This window comes from Rattus norvegicus, chromosome 8, assembly GCF_036323735.1.
Source record: "Rattus norvegicus strain BN/NHsdMcwi chromosome 8, GRCr8, whole genome shotgun sequence".
Taxonomy (NCBI): Eukaryota; Metazoa; Chordata; class Mammalia; order Rodentia; family Muridae; genus Rattus; species Rattus norvegicus.
This window is the reverse complement of record NC_086026.1, coordinates 85,282,780-85,302,237: the sequence shown is the minus strand read 5'-3', so window position 1 is coordinate 85,302,237 and position 19,458 is coordinate 85,282,780. Positions and strand designations below refer to the sequence as shown.

Sequence of the window (19,458 nt, the reverse complement as noted above, 5' to 3'; positions counted from 1 at the left end):
TGCTTTAGCTATTCTGTCCCCAGCACAAAAGTTACATACATGTTGGTGATATTATAATGAGCCCCTAAATGATGTTTCCGTGCAGGAGTTTTTTATTTAGTTTCTATGCTGGGGCTCAAAGGCAGCCCCTTCACGCTTGCTAGGCAGGTACTCTACCAGTTAGCTAAGTGGTTAGCCTCCAGTTTTTTAATAGTCATTGCGTGTGTGTGCGCGTGTGTGTGTGTGTGCGCGTGTGTGCGTGCGTGTGTGTGTGTGTGTGTGTGTGTGTGTGTGTGTGTAAACCAGAAGTCAGCATCAAGTGGCATCCTTATTGCTCTCCACCATTTTTTTTTCTTTTTGAGACACAATCTCCCTGAACCTGGAGCTCACAGATTGGCTACATTAACTGCTCAGCAAGTCCCTCAATCCTCCTGTCTTTGCCTCTTCAGTACTAGAAACTCAATAGGTCAGAGATGGCAACAAGAGGATTGGAAGTTCAAGGGCAGACTAGGCTCCAGGAAACCTTGTCTCAAAAATAACAAAACCGTTCTTTTTTTTTTTTTTTTTTTGGTTCTTTTTTTCGGAGCTGGGGACCGAACCCAGGGCCTTGCGCTTCCTAGGCAAGCGCTCTACCACTGAGCTAAATCCCCAACCCCTAAATGTCTTTTTTTTTTTTTTTTTTTGGTTCTTTTTTTTCCGGAGCTGGGGACCGAACCCAGGGCCTTGCGCTTCCTAGGTAAGCGCTCTACCACTGAGCTAAATCCCCAGTCCAACAAAACCGTTCTTACTTGTAACCAAGACCCACATAGCACACCCCAGTTGACTGACAGCACCAACAAAATTAGCATGAGTAAGGATGAGGGTGTGACTCAGTGGTAGAGCACTTGCCTAGCTCGCATGACACACTGGGTTTGCTCTCCAGCCTACCTCCGCTTCAGAAGGGGAGGGGGTGAGGGGAGGGAGGGAGGGAGGGAGGGATATAAAACAAATAGCTAGTTTTGATTATACATGCCAGCTCTTCTGGAAGCTGAGGCAGGAGGATTGCTTGAACCAGGAGTTCAAGGATAACAGTTAAAGCCCGTCTCTAATATAACAATAACAAAGCAAGACAAACAGTCGCTCTCTGATGGCAGTGTGGCTGAAGGAAGAATGGAGTGCTGGGGGTCTGGGCCCAGCTTCTTATTAACTGCGTGGGTGACCCTGAGAATCTCTTTCTTCCCGGGGCCTCGGTTTCCTTTTCCCGTGAGGTGAAGGTTGAATAACCGCTAAAATCACTCTCAGTCTAAAAAATATAGCACGACCTCAAATTATCTTTTCAACAAAGTTTGTTCTCGTTAAGAACTAAAGAAGGTATGGAATGGTGTTTTAACCGCGGTGCACTGTCTGATCACAGCTCCGCCAGAGAAGAGTCACGAAGAAACAGACAGTACCAAGGAGGAAGCCGCCAAGATGGAGAAGGAATACGGAAGCCTCAAAGACTCCACAAAAGACGATAACTCCAACCTCGGAGGAAAGACAGATGAAGCCAAAGGTCTGGATCTAATACCTCTGGAGTGGGCAATGGAGCTGGGGAAGCAGCAGAGGTTTTTAACACTCGAGTAAGGCGGTCCAAAATCAAGCCCCTCCCCCACAGCGCAATCTGTGCAGTTAAGATTAGCGGAGTGGGGAGATCCAACATCAAGTCCCCCACAGCACGATCTGGGTGGCTAAGATTAGCAGAGCGGGGCAATCCAACATCAAGCCCACACGGTACAGTCTGCGAGGTTAAGATTAGCATGCAGCACCTTTGCTGGGATAACTGTGTGTTTTAATAGTGTTGAGTCTTCTCCGAATGGCAACTTGGTTTCATTCTTCAGTGGTCAGCAGCTGCTGGACTTGGGGAGAGATATTCACAATTGAAAGAATATTCACAGTCATTTATGTTTTTATGTCTTTAATGTTCAGTTTATTATCCTAATTTATGGAGAAATGTCTGTTTTTGTTTGTAGGAAAAAGGACTTATTCACTTTACAATTCTACATTTTGATCCACAGTAACATTGACTGTTTTAGACTCTGTTTAGTCAATTGAGCTTGTTGTTTTGAGATAAGACAGTTTGGGTTGGTCTGGAACTCTCTGTGTAAAACCCAGGCTGGCCTCAAACCCGTGGCAACCCTCCTTCCTCCTGCTCCCATGTATTACGATTACAGGCATGAGCAATGCTTTTTAAGTTGTTTAATAGTTCTCCAGATAATGGCAATACAGCTCACTCAGCCAGGTCGCTCGAGTGAATGGGATTAGCAAAGCCAAATCCTCACTCAAGCGGTGATGCAGTACTGGATATTTTACTCCTCAGGAGGAGTGGGAGTGGGTCAGTGCTCTCTCCTGAGGGAGGGGAGCTGGTACTCCGCTAAGTTGTCATCTAAAAACATGGCAGTGGACCTGTATGTAATATACTGGCTCTGTATGTAATGGCTGCCCATGGCAATGAGTAGATGGCCTTTGCTTTCTCTTGCTATGGTAAGATATGATTACTGGGCCCCTTATGCTCATGCCTCAGCTCTTTAACTTCCTTTTATATTTATTTACTTGTTTGTTTGTTTGTTTTAGTACATGTGCATGCACTCACACACACACTAACACCCATGCACAGGTTCATACATCACAGCACACATGGTCAGTCAGGGGATAGCGTTCTCTCCTCCCACCATGCGAGATCCAAGGATCAAACTCAGGTTGTCAGTCTTGGCAGCAAGCACCTTTGTCCTACTGAGCCATCTCATTGACCTTGTAGTGGTCAACATTTTTTCAAAATTTTCCAGACAGTCTCACTATGTAGCTTTTGACTAGCCTGAAGCTCACTGTGCAGACCAGGCCGGACTCAAATTCACAAAGATTCACCTGCCTCTGTCCCCCCAGTGCTGAGATTAAAGATATGTGCCACCATGCCAGGCTGTTAACATTGTCTATTTTTTTCCATTCAATGAGCAATGGTTTTATGGAGAGATGGGCACAGTGTGGGAGTAGGAACCCCTTATTTATTCCACCATTGTCTTTTAGCACCCCATCTTCACTTTCTACTAACAACAAAATGTTCTAGATCTACTCCAAATTTTCACAAGACTTGGAACCAGTTTCCTCAAGGAATTCTGTTTTTTCCCTTTCTTCTTTCCTTCCCTTTTCCTTCATGTGCAAAGGTCATATTCCCCAGGAGCACAGCAGCCACACAGTAAGTCCTTTAACCTGCCTAGGTAGCATGCTAAGTGTTGAGGATGACACCTGATGTTGCTGGACAAGCATCCCCAGGCATGGGTGTAACATATCTCAGCTTCTCTCTTTTTAAAGAAAGCGCTGTGAAAATGGAGCATGAAGTGGGAGATGGCGCTGCTTACAGAGAATGTGTTAGTCACCTTTCTCTCACTACAACACCACACCTGAGACTCGGAAGGAGAAAGGTTGATTTTGACTCACAGGTCGGCTCATCTGCTGCTCTCATTGCTTTGGGCCTGTGGTAGGTGACACATGGTAGGAGGGACACTGCCAAAGCAAAACCACTCACTTCAGTAGCCAGCAGGGAAAGGAGATCAAGGTGGAGACTGGAGCCCCACAATTTTTGGGGAGAGGGAGAGGGAGTTGGAAATGTTGGTGCATTCACCCTCCATAGGGTTGACAGTAATGCTCTCTCTTTCCAGTGTTTACTCTTTATATTAGCTCTCCTGTATCTCCTGAAGGTGGTAGAGACCCGGGGCTTACGTTAGCTCCCTACTCCACACACCCCTTGATCACATTACTCTATGACAAGAACGAATGAGTCTAATATAGTTAGAACACACCAAACTGAATGTAAGTTGAGTACCAACATTTCCAACTCCCTCCTCCCCCCCAAAAAAATTGTCTTTAATTAATCCTCAAAGAAAAACAAGCATTCACTCGTTCTTACAGTTGATCATTTGCACCATTTTTCAAAGGGTAGTTTGCTTCTGTTATAAAACCCATTGACTCTATGCAGAAAATCAGTGTACAGATGTGGTTGAAGGCAAGACTGACTGGATTTCTTTCTTTTCCTTTTCCTTTTTCTTTTCATTTTTCTTTCTATACTTAAAGGGAAGGTCTTTAACCCTGGCTGGCTTGAAACTCACTATGTAGCCCAGTCTGGATGTGAGTTTGTGGCAGTCCTCGTGACGTTCAGCCTTAGAATTAGGGGAAAAGACCTGAGCCACCGTGCCTGCCAGAGATAGTTCTCACCTTCCACATAGGCAAGCAAGAGCCATGGACATCACATACACATGCACATACATTCTTCAAGCGGGCAGCTGGAGCATAGGCTTCCTTCAGGAGAGAGTTAGAGACACGATGAATAGAACATAGAACAAGGTAATGGTCTGGCTAAAATCATTTAAGAAAATTATTGTAAGGAGGACACAGTGGCAGGAACGTTCTCAGAGAGTCTCTTTTGGTCGTGCAGTATGAGGATGATGCCATGTAACCACAGTTAATATTTCTTAACTAGACTAGCAGATGGCTGGACATGCGTGCAATATATGTGGGAATAATAGTAACAACAACAATAATGTCCTGAGGCTTATGTCACTTCACTTTGCAAAATATAGTTTGCATGTGTTTTGTTTCACAAAAATCTAAAATAGGGGCTGGAGAGCTGGCTCAGCGGCTAAGGGCCCATGCTGCTCTTGCAGAGGCCCCGAGTCTGATTCCCAACACCCACATCAGTGGCTCGGCACCGCCTGTAACTATAGTCCCAGAGAGTCTGGTGCCCTCTTCCAACCTCCTCAGGCACCAGCAAACGTGGCATGTCACCACACAGACACACATAAACAAAAACTAAACCTTTAAATCAAATTTAAATCTTTAGCACAAAAAAATAACACTTTTTATTTATCAATGAATGAAAGATAATTCAATTTACTTCTGAATATAGTTTAGACTATTTAAACTATTGCTTCTACAGAGACTTATTTTTTTTTTTTACTTACTTCGGCCTTTTAAGACAGGGTTTCAGGTAGTCCAGACTGAACGTGAATCCACTAAGTAGCTGAAACTGGCCTTAAACACATGATCCTCCTGCCTCAACCTCCCAAATGCTAAGAATACAGAATTGAGCCACCACACCTGGCACAGACTAAGAGTCTTTTTTTACATGATGATTTCTAATTGGTAAAGTTATTTGAATGGTGCAATAGTTATTTCTAAATTTAGGAATTTACTAATAGTAAAAAATGTATTCTAACTCTAACCATATCCAGAAACTTGCTTGATTTTCTCTAGAGACCGGGGGATGATCTTTGTAACGTTCTGTTATGTAAGTGCTGCCTGGCTGCCAGTTGGACGTTCAGTTACTCACTTTTGATGTGTGAGTCACTGAAAATGTTCTTTTAATTAATTGATTGATTTTTTTTATGGGTGTTTTTCGTGTGTGTGTGTGTGTGTGTGTGTGTGTGTGTGTGTGTGTGTGTGTGTAGTGTAGTATAGTGCCCATGGAGGCCAGAAGAGGGCATCTGATTTCCAGGACTGGAGATTGTTGTCAACCACCGTCTGGGTGCTGGCAATGGAACCAGAGTCTTCTGAAAAGCGACCAGTGCTCTTAACCACTGAGCAGCCTCTCCAGCCTTCTGAAAATCTTTTCAAAACTCATCCAAGGGATGCAATGAGCGTTGTGACACCATAGGCTCATTCTGGGGCCATCACTTGTCATGTTGATGACTAGATGACATTATAATGGAAATGGTGACTTTGAGGTGACTTTCACTGCACATCTTCTCATTCCCTTCCCCTTTTTATTGAAGCCAGAAAAGTCAGTCTGTTGAATTCCTAAAGTTCCTGAGGATGTTCTTTCCTAAGCAGCCCAAGAACAGACCATTATAGGCCTCAGGTCCCAAGGCCTTCTGTTAGACAGTTCTAGACACAGTCTGGTCTTCTCTGAGCCAGCAAGTGAGATGGGAGCGCAAACAAACTTGGGAGGTTTATATCAACCTACATGGCTGAACATCAAAAGTGTCTCCTCCTTTGTAGAACCATAAACTGTCTTTCCAGAATTCACTCCTTAACAAACCAGAAAGCAGCATACAAGAAATGAATTGACTAACATAAGATCTTGTGAACAGAGAGTAGTAAAGCTCGGCCTTGAACCCATGACCCCTGACGCCTAATCCAGGGTCCAAATATCAGTCAGTGTTTGTTACCTCATCTTGTGGGCATGTAAAATACTGTGGAGAAATACTATTCTTTCTCCTTCTCCTGCTCTTTCCTCTTCTTTTTTCTTCCTCTTTACTCCTCCTCCTCCTCCCCGTCCTCCTCCTCCTTCTCTTAAGACAATGTCTCACATATCTCTGGCTGGCCTCAAACTCCCTATGTAACTGAGAATGACCTTGAACTCCTGAGTGCTGGGATTATAGGCATCGTCACCATTTCAGTGTGTGTGGTGCTAGGGATCACCCCGGGTTTCTCACATGGCACGAACTCTACCAACAGAGTTTCATTCTCAAAGGAGTGATTTTTGTGCCCCTTCTTGGTGCTCACGCCAGTGGCTATATGTGTAACTCAAATTATAGTCATGTAATATCAACATGGTTTTAAGCATTACATAACAAAGTCTTTATAAACACTTGGGTTTTTTTCTTTTTTCTTTTTCTTTTTTTACATATTATTCATTTGATGGCAGGAACGCACACCACAGCAGGCACATAGAGGTCAAAGGATAACTTTCAGGAATCAGTTCTCTCCTTACACCATGAGGATCTGAGGAGATTGAACTCAAGTAGTTGGACTTGACAGCGAGTGCCTGTATTTGCTGGGCCATTTTGTATGTTGGGGGGGAGGGTTCTTTGCGTTGTTGTTTGTGTTGCTGTTGTAAATGTTCTTGAAGCTCTAATGTCTTTAAGATCTGCTATACTCAGTAGAGTAATCATGTGGGTTTCAGGACAGGAGGAGGTCAGGGTCGCATATTAGGGCCAACAAGGCCATGAATAAGAAGGGCTATTTCTCCCACAGCACTGAAGACCAGAACAGCCAGAGGTGCTGGCTGAGTCTTGACTCTGGCTCTCTTCCATCCACTTCAGCATGTGTTTTAAGGTTCATGTCGGATTACCTCAGCCATGAGCTATTTTTTTCCAAAGACTGATGAAATAAATTGAGAAAAAAAAATAGCCCAGTGTTCCAAAGCGGACTCTCATGGGCTTTCAGTGAACACTGCATAAATAAAAGATTTACTTTTCCAGCTCAGAGAAGAGAAAATGTAAATAAAAGCCGGCTGTTCCTCTCCAAGAGCAGAGGACACCTGACTTCATTCCTGTTCAAACCCACATCCCAGGAAATGTGTGGCGGGCTCCTTAACTGATGGCACCAGCTGCCAGACTTCACCACTCATTAGAGCCACCTCAGGATTATTTATCAATAATCCTGAGGCTTCATTCCTCACCCCTGAGTATGCTAATTATCAGCATTTGTCAATGGACAGCAAGGCAAACCACCCAGGGGACTGTGTGGACATGTGTGAGGAAGCAAAAGTGTTGACGTCATTTTATTCTCTATCAGTGGAGAGCTGTCCTGTTATCATCTGTGAGTGAAGGGAGGCATGGGGGCTCAACGGTTAAGAGCTCTCCCTGCTCTTTCAGAATACCCAGAGGCCATTTCCAGCAAGGCAGTTCATAGCCATCATGTAACTCCAGTTCCATTGAATCCTACACCCTCCTCTGGCTTCCTCGGGCTTCCTCGGGCTTCCTCGGGCTTCCTCGGGCACCAGGCCCACAGTGCACTTGCGTACATGCAGAAAACCACTCAGTACACATAAAATAAGAATGAATCTGTAAGAGGGGGGCCCAGAGGTAAAGAATCATGCTGTGTGTGTGTGTGTGTGTGTGTGTGTGTGTGTGTGTGTGTTTAAGTGGTGTATCACTAGGTAGTTCTGGCTGTCCTGGAACTCAAGGTATAGACCATCTGGCCTCAAATTCACAGAGATTTGCCCTGCCCCACCCAACCCCCCCCCCGCCCTACCCCTACCCTCTCCTCTACCTCCTTGTGCTGGAGTTAAAGTTGTGAGCTGCCAAGCCCATCTTCCCCTTTCCCCTCCACGGTCTTATATATGCCAGGCTGGCTTTGAACTCTCTAGGAAACTGAGGACGACCTTGAATTCCAGATCCTCCTGCCTCCACCTTCCAAATGCTAAGATTATAGGTATGGTCTGTCAAACCTGGCTTGTGTGGTGCTTCAGAGAGAACCTAGAGCTTTGTCCATGCTAGGCAAACACTCTATGAACTGAACTACATTCTCAGGCCCTCAAAATACCTTTAACCTTCCTAATCCAGTCTTTTATAGTAAGATCTGATGATTTTTTTAATTTCCTCTGAATCTGTAGTTATGTCTCCCTTTTCATTTCTGATTTTGTTAATTTGGACACACTCTCTGTGTCCTCTCGTTAGTCTGGCTAAGGGTTTATCTATCTTGTTGATTTTCTCAAAGAACCAACTTTTGGTTCTGTTGATTCTTTCTATGGTCCTTTTTGTTTCTACTTGGTTGATTTCAGCTCTGAGTTTGATTATTTCCTGCCTTCTACTCCTCCTGGGTGTATTTGCTTCTTTTTGTTCTAGAGCTTTTAGGTGTGCTGTCAAGCTGCTGACATATGCTCTTTCCTGTTTCTTTCTGCAGGCACTCAGCGCTATGAGTTTTCCTCTTAGCACAGCTTTCATTGTGTCCCATAAGTTTGGGTATGTTGTACCTGCATTTTCATTAAATTCTAAAAAGTCTTTAATTTCTTTCTTTATTTCTTCCTTGACCAGGTTATCATTGAGTAGAGCATTGTTCAATTTCCACGTATATGTGGGCATTCTTCCCTTATTGTTATTGAAGACCAGTTTTAGGCCGTGGTGGTCTGATAGCACACATGGGATTATTTCTATCTTTCTGTACCTGTTGAGGCCCGTTTTTTGACCAATTATATGGTCAATTTTGGAGAAAGTACCATGAGGAGCTGAGAAGAAGTTATATCCTATTGCTTTAGGATAGAATGTTCTATAAATATCCGTTAAGTCCATTTGGCTCATGACTTCTCTTAGTCTGTCTACGTCTCTGTTTAATTTCTGTTTCCATGATCTGTCCATTGATGAGAGTGGGGTGTTGAAATCTCCCACTATTATTGTGTGAGGTGCAATGTGTGTTTTGAGCTTTAGTAAGGTTTCTTTTACGTATGTAGGTGCCCTTGTATTTGGGGCATAGATATTTAGGATTGAGAGTTCATCTTGGTGGATTTTTCCTTTGATGAATATGAAGTGTCCTTCCTTATCTTTTTTGATGACTTTTAGTTGAAAATTGATTTTATTTGATATTAGAATGGCTACTCCAGCTTGCTTCTTCCGACCATTTGCTTGGAAAGTTGTTTTCCAGCCTTTCACTCTGAGGTAGTGTCTGTCTTTGTCTCTGAGGTGTGTTTCCTGTAGGCAGCAGAATGCAGGGTCCTCGTTGCGTATCCAGTTTGTTAATCTATGTCTTTTTATTGGGGAGTTGAGGCCATTGATGTTGAGAGATATTAAGGAATAGTGATTATTGCTTCCTGTTATATTCATATTTGGATGTGAGGTTATGTTTGTGTGCTTTTCTTCTCTTTGTTTTGTTGCCAAGACAATTAGTTTCTTGCTTCTTCTAGGTTATAGCTTGCCTCCTTATGTTGGGCTTTACCATTTATTATCCTTTGTAGTGCTGGATTTGTAGAAAGATATTGTATAAATTTGGTTTTGTCATGGAATATCTTGGTTTCTCCATCTATGTTAATTGAGAGTTTTGCAGGATACAGTAACCTGGGCTGGCATTTGTGTTCTCTTAGGGTCTGTATGACATCAGTCCAGGATCTTCTGGCCTTCATAGTTTCTGGTGAAAAGTCTGGTGTGATTCTGATAGGTCTGCCTTTATATGTTACTTGACCTTTTTCCCTAACTGCTTTTAATATTCTTTCTTTATTTTGTGCGTTTGGCGTTTTGACTATTATGTGGCGGGAGGTGTTTCTTTTCTGGTCCAATCTATTTGGAGTTCTGTAGGCTTCTTGTATGCCTATGGGTATCTCTTTTTTTAGGTTAGGGAAGTTTTCTTCTATGATTTTGTTGAAGATATTTACTGGTCCTTTGAGCTGGGAGTCTTCACTCTCTTCTATACCTATTATCCTTAGGTTTGATCTTCTCATTGAGTCCTGGATTTCCTGTATGTTTTGGACCAGTAGCTTTTTCTGCTTTACATTATCTTTGACAGTTGAGTCAATGATTTCTATGGAATCTTCTGCTCCTGAGATTCTTTCTTCCATCTCTTGTATTCTGTTGGTGAAGCTTGTATCTACAGCTCCTTGTCTTTTCTTTTGATTTTCTATGTCCAGGGTTGTTTCCATGTGTTCTTTCTTGATTGCTTCTATTTCCATTTTTAATTCCTTCAACTGTTTGATTGTGTTTTCCTGGAATTCTTTCAGGGATTTTTATGACTCCTCTCTATGGGCTTCTACTTGTTTATTTATGATTTCCTGGAATTCTTTCAGGGATTTTTGTGACTCCTCTCTATGGGCTTCTACTTGTTTATTTATGATTTCCTGGAATTCTTTCAGGGATTTTTGCGATTCCTCTCTGTAGGCTTCTACTTGTTCTCTAAGGGAGTTCTTCACGTCTTTCTTGAAGTCCTCCAGCATCATGATCAAATATGATTTTGAAACTAGATCATGCTTTTCTGGTGTGTTTGGATATTCCATGTTTGTTTTGATGGGAGAATTGGGCTCCGATGGTGCCATGTAGTCTTGGTTTCTGTTGCTTGGGTTCCTGCGCTTGCCTCTCGCCATCAGATTATCTCTAGTGTTACTTTGTTCTGCTATTTCTGACAGTGGCTAGACTGTTCTATAAGCCTGTGTGTCAGGAGTGCTGTAGACCTGTTTTCCTGTTTTCTTTCAGCCAGTTATGGGGACAGAGTGTTCTGCTTTCGGGCGTGTAGTTTTTCCTCTCTACAGGTCTTCAGCTGTTCCTGTGGGCCTGTGTCTTGAGTTCACCAGGCAGGTCACTTGCAGCAGAAAAGTTGGTCTTACCTGTGGTCCCGAGGTTCAAGTTCACTCACGGGGTGCTGCCCTCGAGCTCTCTGCGGCGGCAGCAACCAGGAAGATCTGCGCCCACCGTTTCTGGGAGCTTCAGTGCACCAGGGTTCCAGATGGCGTTTGGTGTTTTCCTCTGGCGTCCAAGATGTGTGCAGAGTGCAGTCTCTTCTGGTTTCCCAGGCGTGTCTGCCTCTCTGAAGGTTTAGCTCTCCCTCCCACGGGATTTGGGTGCAGAGAACTGTTTATCCGGTCTGTTCCTTCAGGTTCCGGTGGTGTCTCAGGCGCAGGGGTCCTGCCGCTCCTGGGCCCTTCCCCACGGGAACCCAGAGGCCTTATACAGTTTCCTCTTGGGCCAGGGATGTGGACAGGGGTGGGCAGTGTTGGTGGTCTCTTCTGCTCTGCAGCCTCAGGAGTGCCCACCTGACCATGCAGTGAGGTCTCTCTCCCATGGGGTCTGGGAGCAGAGAGCTCCTAATCCAGTCTTTTAAATGTAGTCTTTAAGTAGTAAGCATTGATTTTCTTTTTCCTACATAAGCTTTCCCCACTGTAATGTGGTATCCAAAGAATGCTTTAAATTATTATAAAAGTTTTTAAAAGAAGAATGTATTAAGATACACTCAAAAGGTTCAGAAGTTCTAGTTATCTAATATGCTAATGATAAATTGTTATCTAATTATTAAAATAAATCATATGAGGGTCAGTAACTTGATTTAAACACTTTACAAGGAAAATTAAGTTTGAAATAGTCTACACTGCACCGAAGTTTCTTTCCTTGTTCAAAATGCCTCATCTGGGACGGTTACTTAATATAGAAATTACTATACTACTAAATTATTAAATCCAGAAGGAAGCATGGTAACTCATACCATGATCTCGATACACAGAAGGCAGAGGCAGAAAGATAGCCACACAGTGGAGAACAACTTTATCAATGTAGAAAGTTCCAGGGACCAATCAGGAGAGACCTTGTCTTAAATTTTCCAAATCCTATTGGTTATCTCACCAAGAAGTAACAGACAGCGGCGTGTCCATGTAGAGTATACCGAATGATTAACACTAACCAGGGGACATTGTTTTGTACATGGTTGGACTTTTTTACTTAATTTTTTAACATATTACTATTGTATTTATGAGAGCAGGTGTGAGCATGTGTATGGAGATCAGAGAAAACGTTCCAAGCACCAGTTCTCCTTTCCCACTTCCCATTGGCTCTTGGTATTAAATTCCGGTCATCGGGTTTTTAAATCGAGTGCCTATAACCCACTGGGCTGTGTTGCCAGCTCCATTGTCTTACATCCATGAAAACAAGCCATTGAAACCAAAGCCCCCCCCCCCTGCATAGGTGAGGATGGTGAATTGGGGCTGAAAATTGTGGCAAATCTTTTTTATGGTCCATTTATCCTTTTCCATAGACATTTCTCAGCACTTCACTGGGAACCTGATAGCATGAGGTCATAGTAGTGAAGTCTGCATGGGCTTCAGGCCAGGAAGAAAGCTCTTCAGCATCCTCTTAAATGCTGTTGTGGAAACTAGAACCCTGACGGATCTTCAGGCAGTGATACACTGTGCATGAACTGTCATCAGATTCCCCCAAGTTCAGTCCTGACTCTAGAACTAACTGTGTGTGTGTGTGTGTGTGTGTGTGTGTGTGTGTGTGTGTGTGTACATATGTAACATATGTATGTATATATGATGTGTATGTATACATATATGTGTGTGTATATATGATACTGCTTTACTTTCTTTGTGCAACTTCTTCATCTGTGAAATAAAGGGTGATAATATGGTTGCCTCAAAAGGTTGTTGACCAAACCAAAGGCCTGGTGCCACTTTCTCATCCAAGTGTTGACTTATTGCCTCTCAAAACTGGCTTAGGGTTATAAATGGTACTTACACTACAGCTCGAGATTTTGAACCTTCAAAAGATGGAGGTGATAAATATCTACCATTCTGACTTGAGACTGCTCCTCAGAAGAATCCCTAACCTGAAATCACCCAATCTAAGAACCAGAAGAATCCTCTTATCTTGCAAATGGAATCAAAATGTCTGAGCAGAGGCTGAAGAGATTACCCAGTTTACCTGAGTTCAGTTCCCAGCACCCACATTTTTTAAGAGCCTAAGCAGACATCAAACTAAATTTGTGTGGGGTGTAACTAACCAACCTTGATCCTTACCAACGGTCTGAAATCTTATTCAAAAGCATTCTTATTGAAAACTCCCTACACATGAGCATGTGTGTGCACGTGTGTCTACAAAGAGGTATAGGGAAATTTTCTGTGTGTTTGACCTGACTCTCTTGCCTTTTCCAGGGAAAACAGAAGCCTACTTGGAAGCCATTAGAAAAAACATCGAGTGGCTGAAGAAGCACAACAAGAAGGGCAACAAAGAAGGTAGGGGCTGGATGAGGTCATGCATCACAAACTCTACCCATTTTCCCAGAGTTCTTTTTATCTACAATCCTTGAGGTCAAAATGACTGAGTGAAAGTCTCCTCTCAAACTCAAAGACTCTCAGGTATCAAGGGGAATATAACCCCTACTTCTCTTTCAGTTTTTTTGTTTGTTCATTTGTTTGTTTTGTTTCATTTTTTTAACTTATTGTAGAGAGAAATGGTTTTGTCTACCTGTTTGTTTTGTTTTTTGAGACAAGGTCTCAATGTACACCTTTGACTAACCCGGAACTTTCCGAGCAGACCAGACTGGCCTCAAACTCACAGAGTTTCACCTGCCTCTGCATCCCTAGTTCTGAAATTAAGATCAAGTAACACCACACTACACCAACCCCAGTAATGGGTTTTATCGTAGCATTTTCAAAATGCTTCGTTCTTATTGTTCTCTCGCCCTACCTCCTCCATTTCTTGCCTCTCCCCACCTCCTGCTCGTCCTCTCCTTTGCTAGCTCCACCCTACTTTCTGGTCACATATATTCCACTACCCTTGTTCCCTTGTCTCCCATAAGATCTCTTTTTCTCCTTTCTAGTTTCATACCCTTACACACACACACACACACACACACACACACACACACACACACACACACACAGAGAGAGAGAGAGAGAGAGAGAGAAAGAGACAGAGAGAGAGACAGAGAGACAGAGAGAGAAAGAGAGAGAGACAGAGAGAGACAGAGAGACAGAGAGAGAGGAGGGGAGGGAAGAGGAGGGAAGGGAGGGGGAGAGGGAGGGGGATGGAGAGAAAGTTATAAGACTTTAAAATCAAGGAACATGCATCTGAGAAAAAAACATACTACTTATCTTTCCGGGTCTTAATACAGTGATCTTCAGTTTCATTCACTTCCCTGCAAATCTTATAGTTTCATTTTTCTTTACAGCTGAATAAAATGTCATCATGCATATGAACCACATTTTTATCCACTCATCTGTTAATGGGCATCTAGACTGAATACTCTTTTAGCTCCTGTGAATGGTCCAGTGGTAAACATTCATGTTCACGTATCCCTGTGGCAGGACTTAGGACCACCATATGACCCACACATCTTCACTTTGGGGTTCATATTCAAAGGACATTATCTAAGGTTTTTGAGAAAGCACAATGCTGGTTTTCACAGTGATGCAAAGGTCTGTGTTCCCTCAGCAATTCATAACTTCTTCCCAAAAATCCTCAACACTTTTTTATTTCTTTTTATTGTTAGACACTCTGACTGGGGAGAGATAGTTGAAGATGTAAAACGTACGGTCAAGTTTTCATTGGCCATTTGTGCTGCTTCTTTCTTTTCTAAAGATTTATTTATTTATTTTATGTGAGTACACTGTCACTGTCTTCAGACACACCAGAAGAGGGCATCGGATCCCATCACAGATGGTTGTGAGCCACCCTGTGGTTGCTGGGATTTGAACTCAGGACCTCTGGAAGAGCAGTTAGTGCTCTTAACCACTGAGCCATCTCTCCAGACCCCCGTGCTCCTTTTAAGAATTGCCTGTTTGGATCTCTGTGTGTTTGAAGCCAGCCTGGTCTAAGTAGTAGGTTCCAGGATAGCCAGAGTTAAATAGTGAAACTTTGTCTCGAAACAGCAAAGGAACAAGCAAAAGAGAAAAACTGACTGTTCAGCCCACTTGCCCGTTTAGTGACGGAATGATTTTGGTTTGTGGTTGCATTTGCACACGTGGATATGTGGAAGGCCAGAGGTTGCATCAGGTGTCTCCCACAACTGCTTTTCGATTTATTTTTTTTATTAAGCTTGAGGGGGTCTACATGATGCCATGGTAGGTCTCTAGAGATCAGAGGACAACTTGCAGGAGTCAGCTCTCTTCTGCCACTGTGCAGTTCTGGGGATCAAACTCAAGTAGCCAAGCTTAACACCAAGCACCTTTACCGGCTGAGCCACCTCACTGACTCTCTCATTGAGCCGGAACCTAGCCAGTTGGCAAAACTGGTTGGCTCATGAACTTCAAGACGCTGTCTACCACAGCCAGCGTGGAGGCACACAGTTTTAATCTCAGCACTCGAGAGGCAAGATGGATGGATCTCTGTGCTTGAGGCCCCGAGTTAGTTCCCAAGATAGCCAGTTCACTTTTGGTGAGACCCTGTCTCAAACAAAACACCACCTGCCTGTCTCTGCCTCCCCGGCACTGGGATACAGGTGTGCTCCATCACACCTAGCTCTCCGAATTGCTGTTTGAGCTCTGAACTCAGGTCCTCATGCTTGCCTGGCCAGCACTTTACCAGTTGATCCATCCCCCAGCTGCCATGATTTAGATTTTTTATGTTTAACTTTTGTAGCTCTCGCTATCGTCTAGGTATTAACTTCCTGTCTGATGTATGGTTGACAAAGACGTGCTCCCATCCTGTTTGTCTCTTCACCCCAGTGATCACTTTATAGACACTTCCTAGTGCCATGTGATCCCACTTGTCATGTTCCAGAGGTGTTTCTCGTAGCACTGGAATACTTTCCAGAAAGTTCTTGTACATGGCCTGTATCTGGAAATGCTTTCGCTGTTTTTCTCTAGCAGTTTTGTTAGGTTTTATATTAAGATCTTTGATCTGGGGCTAGAGAAATGGCTCCATACTTAAAAGTATTTGCTGCTCTTGCAGGGGACCGAGGTTCAATTCCCAGCACCCCCATGCTAGCTCTCAACTAGCCATAACTCCATTCCAAAGGATCCAATGACCTCCTGTGACCTCCGTGCTATACAAAACATTCACACACCTAAAATCATTGTAGTAAACGATTTTTAAAAGATCTTTGATCATTTTGAATTGATATGTGTGGCAAGGTTATAAGTATACATATAATTTCTGTGGAAATCCAGTTTTTATCAGCACCATTTGTTGAAGGGGGTTACCTTCTCCCCAGTGTATGTTGTGAATGCCTTTATCAAAAATTGGGTGACTGGAACTGTAGCGTTCATATCTGGGCTTTGTATTCTATATTCTATTTGTCTCCATCTCTCTTTTTGTATTGGTACCACCCCATGTTTGCCATCATGGCTCTATAATGTAATAGGTCAGGTTTTATGTTTCCAGCATTGTCTTTCTGCTTGTTTTTCAGGTCTTTTTAAGATTTTTCTCTAGTTCTGTGAAAACTGTCATTGGAATCTGATGGGGATTGCATTAACTCTGTATACCACCTTTGGTAGCATAGCCATGTTCACAATACTAACTCTTCCAGTCCATGAGCACAGGACACCTTTCCATCTTCTGGTTTCTTTCCCTTCCTTGGTTACTTAGGTTAGGTTTACTCCTAAGTGATGAGACTTTTGTCTGTTTCTTTTGTTATTGTCTTAAGGGTTTTCGCTTGTTTGTTTGTTTAGACAAAATATCAAAATATCCCTGGCTGACCTGAACCCCACTATGTAATCTAGGCTGTCCTAGACCTGCCCGCTCTGCCTCTCTAGTGCAGAGGTGGAAAGTGTGCACTGCCATGCCTCCCTTGTAGCTGTTGTGGTTGGTTGGTCTTTGAAGCTGTAAAGAGTGGGTTACTTTCCTAGTCTCCTTCTCGGTACGGTTGTTATGCCATAGACAGGCTACTCCTTTTTGCGCGTTGAGTTTGAGTCCTATTGTTTGGTTGAAATGTTTATCAGATCTGAGAGTAATGGCGCAGTGTTTATGGTGTCTTCTGAAATAGGGATAACTTCACTTCTATCTTTTCTGGGTTGTTGTTGTTGCTTTTTTATCTTGCTTTATTGTTCTGTGATTATAAAAAAACTATTGAATGAAAGTGGATAAGAATGTTCACCCTATCTCATTCTACATGTTAGAATTAATGTTTTCAGGTTTTCTCTGTTTAGTATGAGGTTGGCCATGGGTTTGGTTTGTATAGTTCTTATTGTGTGGATATGAAACTTCACTTCTTTTTATTCAAATCAACTTTTCAAAGCATTTTCTTTTTATTTTATTATAAAAAAATGCCAAACAATGTACTGTCCCCATGTTTCCAGCAACCATCTTGAATAGAGATCAGATTTTGAGACTTCGCCTACCCCATCTTCCCTCCACCCGCTCCTTCAGTTGGCTGTTGTCATTGTTATTTGGTTTTGTTTGTTTATTTTGAGATAGGGTTTTGCTTTATACACCAGGCTGTTGTCAAAACCATTGCAATCCTCCTGCCTCAGCTTCCTCGTTGCTGGAATTACAGGTGGGAGACACCTCGTCTGGCTCTTGGAGTATTTTAAACAGTTATTTCATGAGTGCCTGCTGGGTTATATTCTGTGGTCACAGAGGGAATACCTCACTCACGAAGACCCAGACCCTAGTCAGAGTTTCAAAGACGGAAAGGAAGAAGATGCAGCATCCGCCACCACCACCACCACCACCACCACCATCACCACCACCACCACCACCTCCACCACCACCACCACCACCTCCACCTCCACCACCATCACCACCACCACCACCATCACCACCACCACCACCACCATCACCACCACCACCTCCACCTCCACCACCATCACCACCACCACCACCACCATCACCACCTCCACCATCACCACCACCACCACCACCACCACCACCATCACCACCACCACCACCACCTCCACCTCCACCATCACCACCACCACCACCACCACCACCACCACCACCTCCACCTCCACCATCACCACCACCACCACCACCACCACCACCACCACCGTACACACACAAAAAGGCAGCATCCTGTGTATCCTGGGGCCCTGATACCATGAGTCTGCTCCGTATGTGTCCTACTTAGGCGCAGGAGCACTGAGGAGCCAAGAGGATAGAGTGGGTCTTCCTGGCAGCACAGCTGGTTGCGGGCAGGGCTGCAGGGAGGAAGAAGCTCCTAGGGACGGAGAAGCAATAAACGAGTGGTACAATCAATGAGTGGGCAAGAGGCTATTGTGTTCCCAGAACTAGAGCTGTGTATTTCCCCCAGGAACCTGCATGCCTGTGAGGAGGGGCAGATGACAGGTACGGGAACTGACAGCAGGAGGCCAGGAGCCATTGTACAGTCCATAATGGAACAAGACGGTTTTAGCAACACCTAAATTAGGAGCCTAAATTAAAAGCTAATTTGTTCTCAAAAGCAAAGCAGCCAGCAGTAGTGTGGTTATGGACTGAAAAATCAGGCCCAGGAAGGCAAGAGGAAGCCAAGATCTGGAGCAGAAAAGATGAGACTGAAACACCAGCAAGCAGAGGAAATGAAGAGGGAGGAGAAGCCCCAGAGCTGTGAGGAGAGGAAGCAGACAGAGCGGTGCCCAGGGGGTGTTCAGGGGAGAGGTCCAGAGTGGTGCCCAGGGGGTGTTCAGGGGAGAGGTCCAGAGTGGTGCCCAGGGGGTGTTCAGGGGAGAGGTCCAGAGTGGTGCCCAGGGGGTGTTCAGGGGAGAGGTCCAGAGTGATGCCCAGGGGGTGTTCAGCCAGTGCAGCCGCAGAGCAATGCCTCTCAAGCTTTTCAGTCATTTGGATCATAGATCGTTTCCAAGTAGTCGCATGCCACTCTGCATATGTTTGGAGAAATGTGCGTTAGTGGATGTTGTCACTGTGCAGCATCCTAGACTGAAGAACAAGCACTAGCACTGATCAGTCACTCCCTGGGACCACTCGATGCAATTAGGTGAGGCACTGAGCCTGCTGTGAGAGTTCACATCCCAGCCAGCACTTGGAAGTATGAGGCAGGAGGATCACCATGAGTTCCAGGCCAGATTAGGCTACATAGTGAGTTCAAGGCCCATGGTTTTTGACTGGGTATGGTATTTGACCTGCCTCAAAAAAGACAAGGAAAGAAGAAACAGCTGGGGATATTGAGATATGTAGCTTCCTGGTAAATGGGCAGGATGGGTTTACTCTCTTGTACCACAGAACATAAATAAGTGAATTAATAAAGGCGTGGGCCAAAGGAAGTGCTCATTCTAAATGAAGAAAAAAAATACAGCCAACATCAGCACATATGCACACTCCCCACACACATGCAAACATGCATACACATATGCACACTCACTTAGGAGTTTCCACACACATTCAA

General features: G+C 43.9%; 1 protein-coding gene across 1 annotated transcript in view; it reads left to right on the top strand.

The window, feature by feature from the left end:
- Window positions 1–19,458, top strand: part of Scg3 (secretogranin III) — a 42,232-nt gene that overhangs the window by 20,247 nt on the left and 2,527 nt on the right. Inside the window, 2 exon segments of the mRNA NM_053856.2 lie at window positions 1,373–1,510; window positions 13,334–13,414. Coding sequence (NP_446308.1) covers window positions 1,373–1,510; window positions 13,334–13,414 — 219 coding nt within the window.